At 39.1% G+C, this 20,135-nt stretch overlaps 1 protein-coding gene across 2 annotated transcripts in view; it reads right to left on the bottom strand.

The window, feature by feature from the left end:
- The window catches only part of RTN1 (reticulon 1), a 277,572-nt gene extending 271,205 nt beyond the window's left edge, over nucleotides 1–6,367 (bottom strand). The window contains exon 1 of one of the 2 annotated variants that reach the window (XM_069092057.1): nucleotides 5,848–6,367. In XM_069092057.1, the coding sequence (XP_068948158.1) occupies nucleotides 5,848–6,121 (274 nt within the window). In that variant the 5' untranslated portion in view covers nucleotides 6,122–6,367. The remainder of the gene's footprint in view (nucleotides 1–5,847) is intronic. The other variant, XM_069092056.1, reaches the window with a different exon arrangement.
- Nucleotides 6,368–20,135: the final 13,768 nt, after the last annotated feature.

Here is a 20,135-nt window from a genome sequence, read left to right as displayed (position 1 = left end):
AAGGAAATAGCAAACCACTCCAATATCTTGGCCAAGAAAACTCCAGAGGGGTCAAGAAGAGTTGGACTTGACTAAAAACAACTAAAAATGATACTTACTATTTATGTAACCTTGGGTAAGTCACTTAACATCCCAGGGCTTCAGTTTCCTTATCTGTTAAATAATGGTGTCGAACTCAATAACCTATGGTGGCCTTTCCAACTCTATGATTCTATGACACCATTGGATTCTGTGAAGTAATAACATATAGTTCTAATTCTCAAAGGGCTTATAATTTAGTTGCTATTCAAAAACAACTGCTTAGAAATAGAGTATATAAGTATTTTTAAATGATTGCAAAGTCTATACGAGAAGCATCCTGACCCTTTATAAACTAGTTAAAAAGGTCAGACCAAAACAATTGAAAAATTCACTAGTAGTACATGGCAGTGTGACCCTAAAGGAGTCACTTTACCTATTCTGGCCTCAAGCAACTCATTAAGAAGATTATAAATTGCAGAGAAAGCACTGCTCTGCTTTGAGCTCCTTACCTTGATGAGATCACAAGTTTGGTTTCATAACAAGTATCAAATTCCTGGCATTGATAAATGATCCACTTTTCTCTTTAACCATCTAGATATAACCTTATTCTTCCTTTGGCATCCCTGTTATATGTTCCTTAAGCATAAGGTAAAGAATTACAAGAAGGCAAAATTGTTACTCTTACAATTTTTGTGGAATATTATGATATATATTTTTGTTTACAAATTTTTTGTTAACATATCTAATGTATTAGAGCTTGCATATAGTTTATTATATATTCCTTTGGCAGGAGAACATTTTGTTGTTGTTCAGTTGTTAGTCATATCTGACTTTTTGTGATCCCTTTTTGGGTTTGGTTTGATTGTTTTGTTTTGTTTTTTTGGCGAAGATACAGGAGTGGTTTACTATCTCCTCCAGCTCATTTTACATATGAGGAAACTGAGGCAAACAGGAGTGACTTGCCCAGGGTCACACAGTGACCTCCACATCTGGGGTCAAATTTGACTCAGGCAGATGAGTCTTCTTGACTCCAAGCCCAGTGCTCTATTCATTGTACCATCAAAGCTGCCTCAGCAGAACTTTTTTACATGCTGATTAAGAAATCTCAGAAATAACAAACAGGTTTTATTTTTGTCATATTGTTCTGTTTCTGTCTCTACAATAGCTCTTGTATATGTTCCTCTCTTTAGCCATAACACTAGTTCAGGACCTCATCACCCCTCAACTGTATTACTGCAATGGCCTCCTAATTGATTTCCCTACTTCAAGCCTCTCCCCATTCCAATCCTTTTTCCAATACAGCTGTCAAGGCGATTTTCCTTAAGCACAGATCTAACCTGTTCACTCTCTTACTTAATAAACAGTACTGGTTCCTTTTTCTTCTGCATAAAATATAACTTCTTGTTTTTAAAGCCCTCCACAACCTTGCCCCAGTTTATCTTTCTAATATCACTATACATTACTCACTCCTATTCCCACACTTTGTTGTGAGTGTACTTGTCTCTGTCCCCCAGACACAATCCTCTCTCTCTTCTGTTTCAGTGCCTTTGCACAGGCTGCCCAACTAGCTTGTCTAACACTGTTATTACCAAATCCACAGTAGTTGGTGTACAATGCTCACTCCCTCTCCAAAAGGGGCCTATCTACTCTGGTCACCAGCAAGAGGTATGGATTGGGGTCAATCCTTGGGATCTTAGCCTTTATGGTTCCCTTTTCTCTCATTATTTGACTTGTTAAACCTCCAACCATCAGCTGAGGATAAATTATTTAAAGTTTAGTTTAGGTTCACTGCCTAGCGCTTTCCTCCCAAAAGGGGGGAATAATTAGCAGGCATGGAATAGGTATGTATTTTCTACTCACAAAAGGAATAATAAACAGAACACACAAACCTACTCTTGAAAAAGAAAAGATGTAAAACAGAATTCAGTAACAACTTATAACTGCTGTTAATCTGCTGGAAGGTTCACTCAAATCTCATCAAAACATAAAGTAGTTTGTGGGACTGCTGATCAGGCATTTTACATTTCATTTAGACTGCATTGTACAAACAACTCCCAGTATAGATCTGCTGATAAAATGACCAAGCTTGGTCAAGTCCTCTTACCAATGGCCCGTCTTCTATGTAGAAGCTTCCCCTACCACTAGTCAGGATCCATTCATTGTGCCCAAGACATCTGAACCTCTTGACCATATGAGCCTGGACACATTTACCTCAAGGTTAATGCTGAATCATTGCTCAGGAAAGGAAACACAAAGAATAAAAGGCTGCCGGTGGTTCAGGCATGAGTTTTCCTAAATGAGTCCAGGCTCCATGCATGAGCAGTGATGAGATGATGGGAAAGAGCCCTCCCCTGGCCTAGGACATATCTCTCATAGGACTTCTAGAGACAGAGCGCACTACTTGCCACAGGGAAAAAGTTGAAGCTATCTCTTCTTTTAATTGACACTGTTCATTGTCACTGATACCGTCTCAGGGTTGGGGAGAACCAGGTTAACACTTAGGGTTTGCTATATCATAAAAAAAGTCGACTCCCTTTAGCACTCCTTTTAACACGTGGCCAGAAGCAGGACCCACATAGCAGAGAATAATGAGGAAGGGAATTCTGAATATGTTCCATGGGATAGTCCTCTTTACACCCGAATGCACTGCCTCCCCATCTCTGCCTTTTGGTTCCTTCCTTCCTTCACAACTTAGTTTACCTACACCACTCTCTACTCAAAATCTTTCCTGATCTTCCCACCCCCAACTACTAGTGACCTCCTCTTATTTCCTTTTATTTAATTACATTGTATTTTGTTTTTATTCTGCATGTATTTACTCTTCATATCCTTATATATGTACATGGTATCTCCCTCAATAGCATACAAGTTCCTTGATAGAGTAGTTTGTTAAGCTTCTGTCTTTGTATCTCCAGTGCCTAGCATAGTGCCCAGCAAGTAGCAGGCACTTACAAGATGTTTGTTGATTGACCAATTAGTTAATGTGAAAGCTTTCACATTTCATTGGGAATATTTCAGTTTAATCAGAAAGAAAGATTTGGGCTAAAATATCTAAAAACAGTCTTGGGCTTTTTGTGTGAGGTTACATTAATGATATTAAAACATACATTCATTTTAGCAGATAAATGACATCATTCTGAACAATATTTTTGGAAATGTTTCTTAGGAAACTTTAATTACCACCAATGTATAAAAATAAATAACAGAATTTTTGTCCAGGTGGCATGGCCTCTTCTTCAGAAAACAGAATTCTTAAACTCTAAAATCTGCCTCACAAGTTAATCCTTATGGAGGGGGGAGATGGCAATCTGTTTACAATACTGTTCTCCAAAGCCTAAATCAATTTTTAATTTTGATTGAGTCCCAAAGGGCACTGTTCCTAACAAATGAGGTGAACGACATTTTCCTCTCCTTGCTTTTGGCTAGAGAGGGAGGGAGACATGTTGAATATGGTCCAAATTTTGTTTGGAAACTGTAAAGCCTAGTTATAAACTTTCTATGTTATTACTGGTATCTGGGTATTTTGTGGTAGTGCATGTCTATTTCATAAAAAATATACATATAAAAGAATAAAAAATATTCAGATCCCACGAAAGAAATATCTACAGCAGATGAAAATAATTCAAAGTAGGAGCAAAACATGTGAAAACTATACTCCCTTTACGTTGTTTCATTCACCTCCAATATTTTTTAGCCTCCTTAGTGCTTTTGATACCCCCAACATCAATTGAAGTAAATGGGGAAGGGATATCAGAATAATATAAATACACGATTACAAACTTCCTTTCCCTGGACATTTAACCTTTAGAACACTTATTTGTTCAAAATATAGTAATTTTCCTTTAAAAATGATCTTACAATTACACTAAAGATTTTTAGTTCTGTTCCAGCTACAACCAATAATCACTAGTAACAAAAGTTATTTTCCCTTGTATGACAAAAAAATTGTAATCCCTAATTCTGCTATTCTACATTCAATTACTATATTTTTCTACTTTTTAAAAATCAGTTGTAGAGGTGTGGGATTCTTCAAATGCATACAAGAAAAGGAGTCTGATGGATTGTCTTTATTATGATTAACCCCCTTCCACTTTAAAACACAGTCATTGGGAGGCTGCTTGATACAGCAGAAAAACCATTGGTCTTGTAGACCCCACTTCTGAAGCTTTCTGTTGTGTGACCCTGGGCAAGTCACTTCCTGGGCCTCGGTTTCCTCAACTGTAAACTGAAGGAGGGAGCCTAAATGGTCTCTGAAGATTCTTTCTTGTTCTACGTTTATTCTGTTTTTGTAGCCTTTGTCCTTACTGAGTTGTATCATTCTACTTTTTTGTCCTTACTCCAGGAATAAAACACAGATTATATCCCTCTCTTCAACCATGTCCAATTTCCCAACTTTTTTTTTCTATGCACATCTTTTGAGTAAAAGATGCCTAAGAAATTCCATCCTTCAAGAACTAGATCATCATACTAAAGGAGTCCTCACCTTAACCAACTACCTTATTTGTTACTTGTTTAGAGAGGTGGGGTGAGGAGGTGGACCTGGCAGGTGTAACAGAGCCCTCTCCTTGCTTTCCTGGCTTCCTTCCTCTCCTTTCCTCATTCTTTCCTTACTCCCCTTCCCAGTGGACAGGTCATGTTTCACCACCTGCTCAAGAGACCAACCAATAAACAGTACACTATCATCTTTTCCCAATTCAATCCTCCCACCACTATCAGGTTCCCTTGTATTAAAAAGCTACATTTCCAAAAACTGTGCAACTCTCCGTCCCACCCCACGATACTACTGAATTCGTATCGTAATGGTCTGCATCAGTATAACATCCACATTGGGCACACAACTCACAGCACCACTTACCCCAGGCTCTAGAAACGCAGCTCTGGCTCATAACCCTGCTGCTCCCTACGACACCTCAGGTCCAGCCAAGAGACAGCACCTGATTCACAGGTCCGACTGAGCAAAAAGATCAATGCTCTGGGCAGTTTTCTGACGCTTAGGTACCAGAGCAATGAGGAACCTGTCTCAAGGTAGTGAGTCAAATATTCTGGGTCTGGTCCGGGCTGCTCTGGAGCCAAGCTTCACTTATTTCTTACTCAAACAACAAAAATCCCTTACCAAGGTGTGCACTCCACTTGTGCATCTGAAGTTTTAATAAACATCTCGGCAGAATGAAGGCACAGTGCCCCGCAGGGAAAGAAAATAAGTTCAGGGCGGGTACTCCTAGCTCCCAAGACCTTTGGAAACCCTGCCTTTCTAATAGATCAGGGGGGAAAAAAGCGTTAGGAATTAGATGGGGTCGTAAGAGGGGAGTAGGAAGAAGAAACCGCAAGTGGTGAAGAATAATGATCGCCTCTCTCTCCTGAATTAACACACCATAACACACCAAGAACATCTGTGAAGGGGCTGAGGGCCTCCGTCTGCGCTGCTTTATTGTTCTAGTCCCTTGTTGCTAGCGCCCACACTGCGTGGAAACACGCCCTAAAAAAATTATCTCAGCGAGCTAAACTAGAAGCCCCCTACCCCTAAGGAGAGAAGAAACTTGAGCCGGAGGTGCAAGCTAAAGCTGTTTCTGAGGCACTGAGCCTAGGCCAATTATATACACATTTTTTTCTTCTAGAGAGAATCAAAATATTTTGTTTTTATTTCTTATTTACATTTATACAATCATTTTTCTTTTTAGTCTATTCATATTTCCAAATGCTCGTCTCAATAGAAGTGGAGAAAAAGGAGTTTGTGGTGGAGGAAGGCAGAGGTGGGATAGTGGGGTTGGAGAGCTAGCAATAAGAATCTACGCAGATTGGTAGAGCATCTAGGCACCTCGCCTTTACCTGCGGAAGCAGTCTCCATGGCAACGGGAGGGTGTTTCTCCTCTTGGCGAGCTTTGCCTGAGCCCGATTCCTGCTGCGCTCCTTCTCCGACGCTTTCTCCCCCGCTCCGGCAAGTCTTCCCTGCCGGGGATTGCTGTTGAGGCAGCGACGGTGGCCGGTGAAACCCTTTCATCGTCACCGTCTCCTCCTCCTCCTCCCTCCCATTCCCAAACCACTGTGACCCAGGGCCAGACAGGAGCAGCAGTTCGTCTTTTTCATCCGGCGGCACAGACATGGCTCTGCTGGACTCAGTGACTCACTTGTCTCTTATAGGTTGAAGAGGCTACGCTGGCTAAGAGGCAGTGGCGGGCTGGATTATTCTCTGATGCCGCTTGTATAAGGGACTTTGGGAAGCTGCAGTATCACACAGCTTCTTCTGCTGCTGCTGCCACGCTGCTCCTCCTCCTCCCACTCCTCCCCCTTCTCTTTTTCCTCCTAGTCCTGCGGCTGTTACCGCTACTGCTCCTCCTCCTGCCGCGGTTGCTGACTCGCTACTACAGAACCTATTATTACGCAGGTGAAAATGACTTGCTTCCTTAGAGTGCTCAAAGCTCGCGTCAGCCTTCAGCTCAAGCAGGCCAGATTAGGGAAAGCCTTACTGGTCTAAAATCTTTTTCATTTGGGGAAAGGATGAAATGTGACTATGACGAACAAAATCCCAAGAGCCTCACACCACCCCTGAAGTACCTTCAGACTACTGACCTCTTAACTAAAATCTGAACCTCGAGTGATATCTTGGGACCAAAAAGTACAAAAGTGAGAAATGGAGATGCCAAGGCCACAGACCTGAGGCTGGCCGGTATCAATTGCTTAAAAACCTTAAAGAAAGGGTAAAAGTGGAATACTGGGTATAATTAGTTTTCAAATTGAAGACAGAGGAACCAGAATATTGCAGGATTATTTTATGGATGTGCTCTACTGTTTACAATTCAGATCTGACCAAGTGAAGCAGTCAGGTGAATTAAAGAAGGTTAGTTCCATATTCTTACTCTAAAACCTTCAACAAGTATTTATTAACTGCTTCTAGACTTTGTGCTAGGCACTGTGAGTATTAAAACAACAAAGGAATAGTCAGTCCCATAGCCCCTTTCTTAAAAGAATTTATATTCTCTTGGGGAGAATTATTCTCATCATTATTGTTATTATGTAAGAATTCTGCATTTGTTCATGAACTGGAAATACATAATATAGATTCAGGTGTAGTGAAAATGCAAGAAAACATTTGATAACAACTTGGAAGATTTTCTTTATTTAAGACATATCAACAATACAAAAATGTCGAGAATAATTGATATAAAGCATGGTGCTTTTTTTTAAACCCATGGTTACCTAGCTTTAAATCCATGATCATCTCTTCTAAACAGAATTCAGTATGATTTCCAAACTAAAAGGTAAGGAACCAAGTTATCTCATAAATTAGAAAGATAGAATAGACAGACAGATAGGTGAGAGAGAGAGAGAGAGAGAGAGAGAGAGAGAGAGAGAGAGAGAGAGAGAGAGAGAGAAATGACATCAAGTTATATTGGTTCCATCCAATTTAGTTGGTTCCACCAACTAAAAGTCCTCGCATCTTATGGAATGTTTCTTAAATGATACTGAAATATTATTTAAAATCAATGAGCGTAAAATTCTTTACATACAATAAGGAAATGTAGTGAGCTGCCTACAGGCTTTGAACTTGAATCCAAAAATCAAACTGAACCAGATAAAGAAGACTAGGAATAATTTGATCTCTTCCAGATAAGACACCTTGAATATAAAGATATCAAAGGGAAGGATGTGAATGAACAAATTAAGAGACTTACTGGCATCCTGAAATCAAAGTCGAAGGAGGACACTTAAAACAATTAACAACTACACCAAAGCAATTTTAATGCACACTTTTGAACTATAAAATGAACCATAACTGTTTTAGAAAGTATTATACCAAAAGCCATTACAGTATTAATGAAACACAAGACCTATCATCCAAATGCAACAATGGAAAGATGCACCCCTCCTTGTCAAAAAGGAAGAAGGATTGATAGACAATCATGGAATCAGAGCATGCGGTAAACAGATCAAAGACCTACTGAAATCTATTTAGAACAGATATCACATCACTGAGCAATAGTGATGGTTGGTAATAGGCCGTGCTATTAGATTATTTGAGCATGAAGAACAATGATTTATCTTCAGAGAAAGTCTATGATCTAAGATCAAGATGAAAAAGCCTTCCATTGAAGATATCTTCATGAACTCAGCCAAAAAAATGAAGACAAATTAAAAATGACTGAGTCATGTGGACTTATTTATGATAATGGAGTAGTCACCTTTATCATAGACCAAACTGTTGCCCACAATTACCCAGACATAACATCGATCTATAAAAACTTCAGGACATTTTAAATAAGTGCCACTATACCAAAATCTTAAAGCCACATGAAATAAAAAGCTTTCGTACTATGGAGAACTAGCAGAAGAGAGTAACATCATGAGACAACAGAATAAGGTGCAAGCCATCCCTGTTGTCCTGTCTCCTACTGGAGTTGTACAGAGCATACTTTCAGTGAGCCTACAAAATATACAATTATATCTTAATACTTTATTCAACAACAAAAGTTATTTTATCCACCTGTGTAAGAGAATAATAGCGGGATAAGGACCATTTCAAGTTGTACCTCATTGAAAAAGATCAGTGCCAGACAATCACACACACACACACACACACACACACACACACACACAAATCTTCATTCATAATCCTAAAGTAAATTAAATAGATTAAATTGATCAGCTATTAAAACCTGAGAGGGAAAAGTTGAAGAACTTCAGGACAAGGAATTCAGTTGAGTTGTGGTTAGCCTCAGAATAGGGGAGGGGACAAAAGGGGAAGCAAAGGTCTAGGGTACTTCTAGTGGTGGCAGGTCTTCCTGCAGCCTGGATGGTTTCTGTGGCATCCAACCTAGAGTGGCTTAGTGGTTAAGGGAAAAGGCAAGAGGAAAAGGATACCCCCAGTGGTGGCAGATATTGGAATATCATTATACATGGAATCCATTACACAAAGAAGCCCACAACTGACTAAACAACACTGATCTATAAATATCTAAGAACATTTCAAATTTATGTCTTCATACTAAATACTCCAAACTACATGTAATGAAAATCCCCCAAAATATAGATACTTAGAAGAAATTAAAACCACATAGGAACAGACTAATGCACATGTCATGAGTTGTTACAAAGATGTTTTCAGTGAGGCTATTAAAGATGAGCTGACATTTGTATTCAATTAAAGGCAACCATTTTATGCACCTGTACAAACATCCACAAAACACTAAATAGGAAAGAATAACAGAATCCTATGCTTGTCTTACAAAGCCCTTTGTAACCTGACATCTTCCTATCTTTCTAGTGTTCTTACACTTTGCTCCCCCCAACTACCATGTAATCTGTGATCCAGTGATATTGGTTTCCTTGCTAGTCTTAGCAGAGGACACTTCATCTCCCAATTCAACGCATTTTTACTGGCTGTCTCCATGCTTAGAATGTTCTTCCTTCTTAGCTTCTAGCTTCTTCTAGCCTTCTGGTTCCCCTGATCTTCTTCAAGTCTCAGCTGAAATCCTACTTTCTATAAGAAACGTTTTCCCAGTCCTCCTTAATCTTAGTCCCTTTTCTCTGAAATTATCCTGAATTTCTCCTTTTCATATTTTTTTTGTACCTAGCCGATTATTTGTTGTCTTCCCCATCTGTCAGTGAGTTCTTTGAGTGAGGAGTTTGCTTTTTGCCCTTCACTGTATCTCTAGCACTTAGCACAGTGCTTGGTTCATAGTAGACAAAAAAATATGCTAGATGACTGAGAGGAAGATAGTGATTAATCTGCACATTATTTTCATAGATACAAAGTTATATATACTGATGGGGGAGGGGGAGGGGTTTATGGGCGGTGCCATGGTTGCTTTGAATGAATATGTATAAGCTTGATGGGGTGATCGCCATATAAGGCCATAAGCGTGATGGGGTGATCACCATATAAGGCCATAAATGTAAGACTGCGATATGATTGGCTCGGATTCGCTATATATTTTCTCGTGTGAGAGAGCTCTCTCTCTCTCCGCCATGTAACTGCTGAAGAATAAACCACCCCGCTTCACTCCTCCGCCTTCTGTCTGGTGTTTTTTCCCCGAGAGGGGCCGGTGACGACCGAACACCCGGGATGGGTAAGTGAGAGGGCCGTGGGGCTAGTCGTCTAGATCTGTTGTGAGGGCAAACGCCCGCAACAATATACAAATATATATATTTATCACATGATATACATTCAATATATTTTTCATTTGTGCCTTGAGCATCCCTATCATCATAATAGTTCATTATAGTGGGGTTCTTTTTTTGCCTATTTTTCCAATTAACTTCCTGACTTTGGACTTGAGGGAAGGTTTGGGCTGAGCCTATTGCTTTTGGGGGAGGTTTATTGAGTGTTGTGTTATTCCAAGATCTCAGGAATAACTGAGAATGGGGACCTGTAAGCTTTCAGTGGTTCTTATTCTGGTCTAAAGTGATCTGATCCAAGGCAGAATCGATTATTACCCCCCTGGTCTGAGTTTTGCAAGTTCCTGACTTGAGTCTGGGTCTGAGTAATAATAGACTTCTGCTAGATTCCACCCCTATCAGCCAAATGGAAAGTTCTGTTGACTCAGAGCGGCAGAATTATAGGCTCCTCTTTGGTCAGGTCTTGCCCTCGGTATTCTTCTGAAGGTTGGTCTGGACATTGGAAGTAAGATCCTGTTTTGTGCCTAATGTATGAGCCGCATTGCTGCTACTAATGCCACTGCTGCTGGCTTCTAGTTTGTTCCTTTCTCTACCTGGAATGACCTCAGGTTCCCTTCGCACTCTACTTTGGATCTTCATTTTGGGATTGGGTAGATGTAGCACCAATGCAATATTTACACCAATAATGGATCACATTTCAAAGGTAATGAGATGAAGAGATATTGCAATTGAACAATAAAGAAGGAATATATCATATTCCATATTATCCACAAGCATCTGGGTTAATTGAAAGAACAAATGGATTACTGAAAGAACAGTTAAGGAAGTTAAGTTCTAATAATTCGTATCAACATTGGAAAGATAATTTGTTCACTTCTTTACATAGTTTGAATAATAGACCATTGAGAGAAAGTACACCTCTAGCCAGAATGATGACCCCAAATCTGCAAATTAGAAAACAGTAGATACATAAGATCCCAAATATTGAGTACTGGACTGTGAAGCAAGATGGCTCAGCACTATATCCAGGAACACCTAGTTTGGTAGGATATGATTCACATTGTTTAGAAGACTTTTGGGTGGATAGAAAAGAAATAAGAAACATCTCTTCAGGAATATGTATTAAAATCCCTAAAATTATTTTGGATGGATATTACCTAAATCAGGTTTAGCAGCTCAAGGCATACATGTATTGGCTGGAGTAATAGATTCCAATCATCAGGGAGAAATTATTCTAACATTTCAAAATTTGGGTGAAGAACCCATACAGTTTTGTAAAAAGAATAGTTCAAGTGATTACTTTTCCTTGTGAAACAATACCACTTGTAAAAACTGACCCTCCTTCTGAAATAATTCTCAGAGGAACTAAAGTATTTGGTTCTACTAATAGAATAAAATTGGGAGCTAAAGTATGGGTAAAACAGAAACCAGATGATGTTCCAAAGGCTGCAGAGATTATAGCACATGGGAAATACAATACTGTAGCTGTTGTTTATTCAGGAAAAGATGACTGTCAAATTGTATCCTTAACTCATGTATTCTACCATGAATGAGGTTATGATAGTGAGTCCTTGGACTCCAGAAGCATGGCTGACCCTATATCTGTCTCTTTTTAGCTTTTTGTCTGTTAAACTTGTTTGCAAGATTTGTTTTCTGCAGGCTTGGTAACCTCCACCTGCAGATGCCTGATTGCTTAAGCCTGATGTCATCCTCTGTCCATGACTGTGATATGCCACTTCTGGACCTGGCATCAACCAACTTCCAGATGACAGCTAAAGAACTGACCTTTCAAATGGGACCTCTTGGACCTGGTGTTGACCAAGCTCCAGATGACAGCAAAAGAACTGAACTCTTGAATGGGACCTCTTGGGGCAGGGACAACTCTAAGTCCAATTTCAATTTGAAGTAGCTTTGGAGAAGAGACCTTTGGTACTATGATGGAATTAGCTCACTGGTTTTGGGATTCCGTTTTCTGGTGTCTGAATAAATGCTTCAGTTCTATCCTCTGGAGAGGTTGGTGTATTTTGTTATCAAATGCCATGCAATACTTACAGTCACAGTCTTTATTGTGATTATGGGCACTGTAAATATTGCATTGGCTCTACATTTTATATAGCTCATTAGTTGGAATACCATCATTTTTTCTAAAATCAACCCCTATTCTTAATAGAGCAGTAAACAATTCCTTTCTTGGAAATCTATTCTGACTTCGAATCCACTGGCCATTTACATTTCTCTCACATGGAAATTTATCTTTTTCCCATACTCCTAAGTCACTTAGCTGTGAAATCTTATCCAGCACCTCTGACAGAGGGTGTTCTATTTCACCAATTAGTAGAGTCAGAACTAGGTGCTTATAAGCACCTTGATATTTCTATAAGGAACTAGAAAGGGGATTTCATAATATGTATCTTCATCTCCAACCATGATAGAAGTTTTCATTACTTCTTTCAACTTTCTCATGCAGTCTCTGAGTACCAGGGTCTGTCTCCAGTAGGCCACATAGAATCAGTGGGATACATTCTATTGCATCTATCAGCAGCTAAAGCTAACAGATTGGTCATATTGTTCCCTCCTGCCAAGTGAAAGTCTCTAAAAGCTTGTTGGACGAAAGGATTCTGGCAAATACTTATAAATTTCAAGTAGTCCACTCTATCACGAACCCAGCAGCTCCTTCATCACTGATTCTTACCATCCAAGACACTAAGGATTCTCCCATCCGTTGGGTGAATCTGCTCAAAATATCAGTAATCTCCTGTTGAGTGAAATCCTTAAATCTCCCTAAATCCCTAAATCTCCTTAAACACTGCTTGACTCTCCTGCCTCCTTCCCAGGATGGGGAGAGCTTCTGCCCTTATAAAAGCTTCACCATGAAACAATGTATGTGTTGTATTCTGTATTGTATCACTTGCTCCCAATGTACTCTCTTGGGAATTGCTGTCATAGCAACTAGCCTCAGACTCTACCAAAGTTATATGAACTTTCCTTCTGTTACTTTTTTGCTTCTTTTTCTGAGCCAAATTTACAATAGCCCTCTCTGCTTCCAGAGGCTCCCCAATGCTCTCTCCTTCTACCTGAGACTCAGCTTGCTTTTTGGAGGGCAGTTGGGGTTAGGTGATTTGCCCAAGGACACACAGCTAGTTTTTGTGTCAAGTGTCTTTGAGGCCGACTTTGAACTCAGGTGCTCCTGACTCCAGGGCCTGTACTCTATTCACTGTACCACCTAGCTGTCCCCCAGCTTGCTCTTCTAAAGGAGGTGTAGAATTGTGGCACTTAGTCAACTCTTGTAACAGCTTGTCTCTGCTTTTACACACAATACGGTAGCCTGTTAGCAAAACCCAGCCTCTTCTACTCACTAAGCCTCTAGCTCTGTTCAGGTTTTGTTGGTATTCTTTGCACACATGTTTCTAAATCTCTAGGTTCTCCCTGCTGTAGCCTCTTTTCCCAGTTTTCACAGAGCCCTGTACTTTTAGACCACTCCCTTGCTAGGGAGGCATAAAGCAAATCCTCCCATCCTGGGATAGCCATTTCTTCTTCTAAATCCCTTCTGTCCCCAACTAGAGGTCTGATATTTCACAATCACATCCTTGTCACCAAATGTAGGGCCATTGAAATATTTACAGTGCTCACAATCACAATAAAGATTGTGATTATAAGCATTGCATGGCATTCAATCACAAAATATAGCAAACTCTCCAGATAGAGTATAGAACTGAAGCATTTATTCAAACACCAGAAAACTGAATCCCAAAACCAGTAAGCCAATTCCATCACAGTACCAAAGATATTCAGAAGCCATAATAACACTGAGAGCCACAGCATCCTTCAGCCTTCCCACAAACCAATACAAGATCAATATTTGCTCACAAACCTCTCTCTTTGCCTGAGTGTCCTCTCTCCCCCCTACTGTCTGGCTAGCTCTGACCAGTTTCCTGTGGGCTCTGCTTCCCTTCAGCAAACTCCTCCCACCACAGGCTGCGTGTGACTATATATATATATATATAACCTATTATGGGATAGAGTTTATTTTTACAACAGGGAAGCTTTCTGTGGGCTCTGCTGCACCCTTCAGCAAATTCCCTCTATCACAGGCTCCATGTGATTACATTCAGCCTATTAGGGGGCAGAGTTTACTTTCAAAGCAGGGGAGGTCTTCAAACTCCCCCCTAGGTCTATTAAGAGGCAGCAAAGATCTTCAAATTCCCATTCCCATTACAGTAGCTGGCACCTGTTAACAGTACCCCAGTATAGCTCTGGGAGAGCCCCAGTATGAGTTTGAAACTTTTTTCTTTGGTGCACACACTCTCATATGGAGTGCTCTGCCCAGAATACTCTTGGCCTGATCTGTCTCCAGTGTCTGATGACTTCCCTTGTCTTTCTCCCTATGACAAGCTGGTTCATATGGACTCACTGTGATTTTTATTAGATTTACCCATCAGGATTCATTCTGGTGCATTTTTGGATCTGTTAAGAAGAATTTGTAGAGAAGACTTCATTGCATTGCTTCCTAACACTCTCATCTTCTTTCTGCCCTTCCCTGATTTAAAGATTCACTTCAGTCATAAACTTCTGCAGGAAGCCTTCTTTACTCCTTTTCTAACTTCTTGTGCCTTCCCCTCTGAGGTCACATTATATATAATACTGTGCTCTTTTTCGATTTTGGTAATTTTTGTTGACTGAAGGGGACAGAGACAAGGACAAATTTAATACTTCAATTATAAAAAAAAATAAACAATAAGGAAGCTACACTGAAACAATGCACTTACCCAGGGCAAAGTCTGTCTCAGTGACTTGTTTCTGAGATGTTCATTTCCATATTGCTAACTGGAGAACTTTAGAGTTAATAACCCGAAAACCCTGAAACTCAGAACTTTTTTGTGATTATTGTACAAATGTGTACTGCTTAGGCAATGTAGACTGGTTTGATGTGATTCACAGGGAGGTAAGACTACATATCTCTAGCATCTTCTCTCCCCTCCCCCCCCAACACTGATTCTTTTCCAAGGGAAAATTTAATTCCTGCCAGGAGAGGAAACAGGAGATTGGGATAAGAAGTTAGCCACACTACTCTCCTCAGAAAAATAGAGTACCAGGTTAGAACTATTTGCTCCCCTAATTATTTTTAATCTAGGGGGAATTTTGCTTGAAACTTTCAGGTGTGAACTAAACTCCTGATTATGAATTTTTTAATGGGGCAGGAGGACTCTGAACTATATATCCCAGGTTTGGCTCACTTCCCACCAAATGTCAATTCCATGAAGAACACACATAACAAAAAGTCACTTACCTATGTTAACAAACAAATATAATTTAGAGAAAGTATACATATAAAAATATATACCAGACAATACAGATTGAAAGAACTCTCCATTCAGGAGCAAGACATCTCAGCTCAATCAAGAGAGTTCCTGATTTCACCCAACAGGATAATTCCCCAAAGTCGCTAGTGTAGCAAGCTGTGAATAGGGACATTATGAAGAATGATAGATCCTCTCATGTTAGCTTCTTCCCAGAGTGAATCTTTCTCTCCCTTCAGCAACCTGAAGACAGATTAACATCAAAGATCTTTCTCTCTCAAAGTGGGAAGTCAGAAGAACCAGAAGAGACAAAAGAGACTAGATCTCTCTTTCTCACCCTCTCCAAACCCCTCTCTTCCTCCAGGTGTAGGGCACTAACCTCCACCATTGAGGAGAGAGTTCCATACCAACAAGTTTTGGACCTTGGATTACATCTATAATTTAACCTGCAGCCTCTCTTCCATCTGGTCTATTTGGTTTTTTTTTCCTTTGACCAATAACTCTTCCTGGTTCCGGGCTGGATCCTTTCTGTGAGAAATCTCATTTTGGTTTATGATGAGTTCATTTACAAAATCTTCAGTTCTGTGATCATATGCATAATTCTTCAGTAAATATAGGTGTGGTCCATAGTTTTTGAGTTTAAAGGTTGTCATTTGAAAGTGGGGTGGGGGTTTTTACTTCCTCTGCTTAGTTCTGAAGGTTAGAACTAGAATCAAAGGGTAGAAATTATAGGAAGATATTTTACTCTAAGTAAGGGAAAACTTCCTAATAATTATGGGCTATCTGAGAAGGAAGTGAATTCTTTATCACTATATTTTTAAATGGACATTGGGAACATACCCACTGTTTGCTGCAGGTCTGTTGTGTGAGGAGGATACACAAAGAAAAATGGTGTACAGCCATAAGCTATATACCTTGTTACAGACGAGATAAGTCCATCACTAGTAGAAAAAATAAAATTTCTATTAGCCAAATGTTTTATATCAAACTTCTGTGTCAGTAGACAGCTTATGAAATTGGTAGCTTGATCACCAAAAGAAACAGTACTGAAGCACTTTCTGTCTATGTAACTCTTTAGAATAGCTGTATTCATTTCACAGGGGAAAATAGTTGGGGGGGGGGAAGATCCTGGATGTTACCTCTCTCACACTAAGTAGGGCTAGGCAGTTACTAGGTTGAGTGAACATTACTTTTGTGAATTTAAAACAACTGGAATTCTACCTTACATTTAGCTAACAATCAGTGTGGATGGTGTGTCATGATACTCCCAAATACTGTGTTTCCCCGATAATAAGACCTATCCCGAAAATAAACCCTCCCCTTACTGTGTAAGATTCCTCTAAAATAAGCCCTCCCCCGAAAATAAGCCCTATTGAGATTGCTACTGTAGTGAAGGTGATCCCCTGCACTACATGCTACATTACAGTACCCTCTGTATGCACCATCCCCCCGCCTTTGAGAGCAGTGCCAAGGAGGAGAGCTGAGGCAGGACAACATAAGCCCTCCCCTGAAAATAAGCCCTCTGGTGTTTTTCTTTCCAAAAAATTAATAAGACAGTGTCTTATTATCGGGGAAACACGGTAGTAGTCTTATCCAGAGGAAGAGTGGAACCTCACATCCACATGATATGATTTAAGAGACTTGGAAAAGAGATCCCTACCTGAAGAAAACTCCTCCAGTTCATACTGATATCTGAATTCTTATAACTTCAGGTTTTTTCCCTTAGTTAAATCCTCATTCCTTCTTAAAAATGCATGTGTGTCTCTCACCTTATAATAGTACTACAGTAAGGCATCATTCACACTTTTTTTAAAAATAACAAATCTATTCAAGTTAATAGCAAAACAGAAATAAAAAAAAGTATGTAAGTCGGACAATACAGATTGCAGAAACTCTCCCATTGGGAACAAGATCTCTCAGTTCAGTAAAGAATGAGATGCCACCAAAGGGGAAAATCCCCTGAAGTCTTTGGTATAGCAAGCTGAGGCTAAGGACATGACAGAATCTTCCAGCTCCTCTTATGTCACCTTCTTCCCAAAGGTTTTCTCTTCCTTTAGTTATCTGAGGAGAGTTTGGAGTAACAATTTTCTCTTGAAGCTGGAATCTAGAAGACCCTCAGATCTCCCTCCTCTCTTGCTCTAGCTAACCCCACTGTGCCCCTCATGCAGGCTCCGAGCGTTGTTCTCAAGCAATAAGGAGAGAATCCCATACTAATGTGCTTCGGGGCTTGGGTTACATTTGATTATGAGATAACTTGGTGGATAGATATGTTCTTAATTACATTTATACTTCTTAATGATTTTATCAGCTAACTTTCTTGTAAGGTGGGTGAGAGCTGGTTGAGAGCAAATTTTAGTAGAGGGATGGGTCCAAAATACAAGATATTGAGAAATTCAGTCTAAGGGACAGGACTTGGAAGCAAGGAGGTAATATGAGAGCAAGATGGCCTAAGGAAGAAGGCTACAAAGAAGGGGAAGAAGGACACAATAAGGAGGTGGGGAAACAACCAAGAAAAACCTCATCTACCTTAGCTTTTCCTAGGACTGGCCCTATGGTACAAGATGCTAATAGTCATCAAAAAAAATGAATGGTACTAATTGTGGGAGTTGTTCAAGTGTGGAATTTACGTTATTACCTTGAGTGAAATCAGACTTTCTAGTAAAAGATGACATAAATTTGCTGCTTCTGCTCTCTTCTCTCATTTGTCAAGAAACTCAACAGTAATATTCAAACTAGCTAGATCAGTGGTATTAAACTGAAATACAAATGGGGGCCACTAAATTATACATAAGGATCCCTGTGGGTCACATATTGACTTAGAAAACTCCATATTAACATCTATATACTTATTGTACTTTTATTTATTTTGTTAAAAGTTTTCCAATTATACTTTAATCTGATTCCAATTGGGAGTTTTGCAGACCATAATACAGCCCTAGGACCTTCTATTTGACACTTTTATCTAGATGACTCAGTGTGAGATCACAAAATAAAAAATAAACTTGTACAAAAAGACTAGTCTTCTAAATATACTGTCTTGTCAGCTAAGTGGTATGATGAGTACTGAGTAATACTGTCCTGAACGATAATATTCCTCTATCACCTATCATGGTGCTTGAAATTAAATATTTGTTCCTTTGAGCCTTGATGGCTTTTCAAGAAAACCCTTATGAAAAATATAAATATAAATACTCCTGGCAAGAGTTTTCAGACTAAATGAAAGATAACATGACAGAAGGACAGACAGGTTTGTGAGCATGTGGGGAGGATGTGATTTGGGTTACTAAGAACAAGGTAAAGGTATGGAAGGGAAGGATGAAAAAGGACAAATATAAACTTTTCCTAATTCACAATTTTGCGTGAGAGAGGCCTTGTGGACATCATGAAATCATAGCAGCCATGTCAGAACAAGGAATTTCAGCTGAAACTTAGAGAATGATAGATAGGACAAGCCATCCTTGTCTAACTGTGCATACTGAGATCTTTAAATAGAAAAGGGAACAGTGCCTTAGTTAGCACTAAAACATTGGCCTAATATTTGCATCATTGAGGAAATGTCACCATTAAAATATTTTAAAAACCCGATCAAGTCTGACCTACTATGTTTTAGATGACTTATATATACTGCACCTCTTGAGGGAGAAGTGATCCATTTAATATGAATAGAGACATACTTTTTTGGACAAGACCATTGTGTGATTTATCTTGCTTGACTATGCCTATTTGTTACAAAGGCATTTTTTTTTGTTTCTTTTGTCTTTTTCTTGTTTTATAATTAGGGATGTGAATGGAGAGATGAATTAGCAACTGAAATGACCAAAAGAAGAAATTCATTGAAACATTTTTTTAAATGAACAGAACAGGAAGAAAACATTGACAATGACAGTTTTCAAAGTCAAGTACAGAATTTATTATACAGCTTTTTTTTTAAAAAAAAAAAGCAAGTAGTATTTAGTGAAATTCACAATTTCATATACAATCATTTTAAGTTCTGCTATGCATAACAAGATTTTTTTAACTTTAGAATAAAAAATTTAAAAATAAAAATGAAACAACAAAAAAGCAAAATGTTACCATTTATCATCATCATCAAGAGCAAAGGTGTGAGAGCGGACATCATGGAGTCAAATGTCTTTCTATCACTGGCAATATTATAGTTTTTGAAGTCCTATAGAACAAAGGTGTCAAACTCAAGGTGCCTTTCCAGCAACAACACTCTCAAGTTTGACTAAAACCAGGTTAAAATGTAATTAGGAACTATTTAACAAAATAAATAAAAATACAATAGAAATTGAATAATATTAATGTATGATTTTCTAAGTCAATATACAGCTTTAGGGTTCCTTATATACAGTGTAGTGGTCCCCATTTCTATTTGATACCACTACTGTAGAACACAATATTATGCATAGTCCACCATGTACTCCCAGATTTGCAATAAAGCTTTAGGCTAAAACTCAAAATGTTTACATTGCCTTTGATGTGGTAGGAAAAAGAAGTGTAAGAAATATTCAATTTAATCCCTATGATAAAAGCATCAATACATTCAGAATCTAGCAACCATCCATCAGTTATGGCTGACTAAAGATCAATGGAAAGTTAAAGACCAATGTTCTGTGTGACCTGGGCAAGTCCTTTAAGCTTTCTATGCATCAATTTCCTCATTTGCAAAATAAGGGTTTTGAACTCTACAAGCTCTTAAGG

This window comes from Petaurus breviceps, unplaced genomic scaffold (assembly GCF_028583685.1).
Source record: "Petaurus breviceps papuanus isolate PSGF00001 unplaced genomic scaffold, PetGlider_PUasm1.0 189, whole genome shotgun sequence".
In the NCBI taxonomy this organism is placed as follows: Eukaryota; Metazoa; Chordata; class Mammalia; order Diprotodontia; family Petauridae; genus Petaurus; species Petaurus breviceps.
Note: the sequence above shows the minus strand (reverse complement) of the source record. Positions and strands in the feature narration are given on the sequence as shown.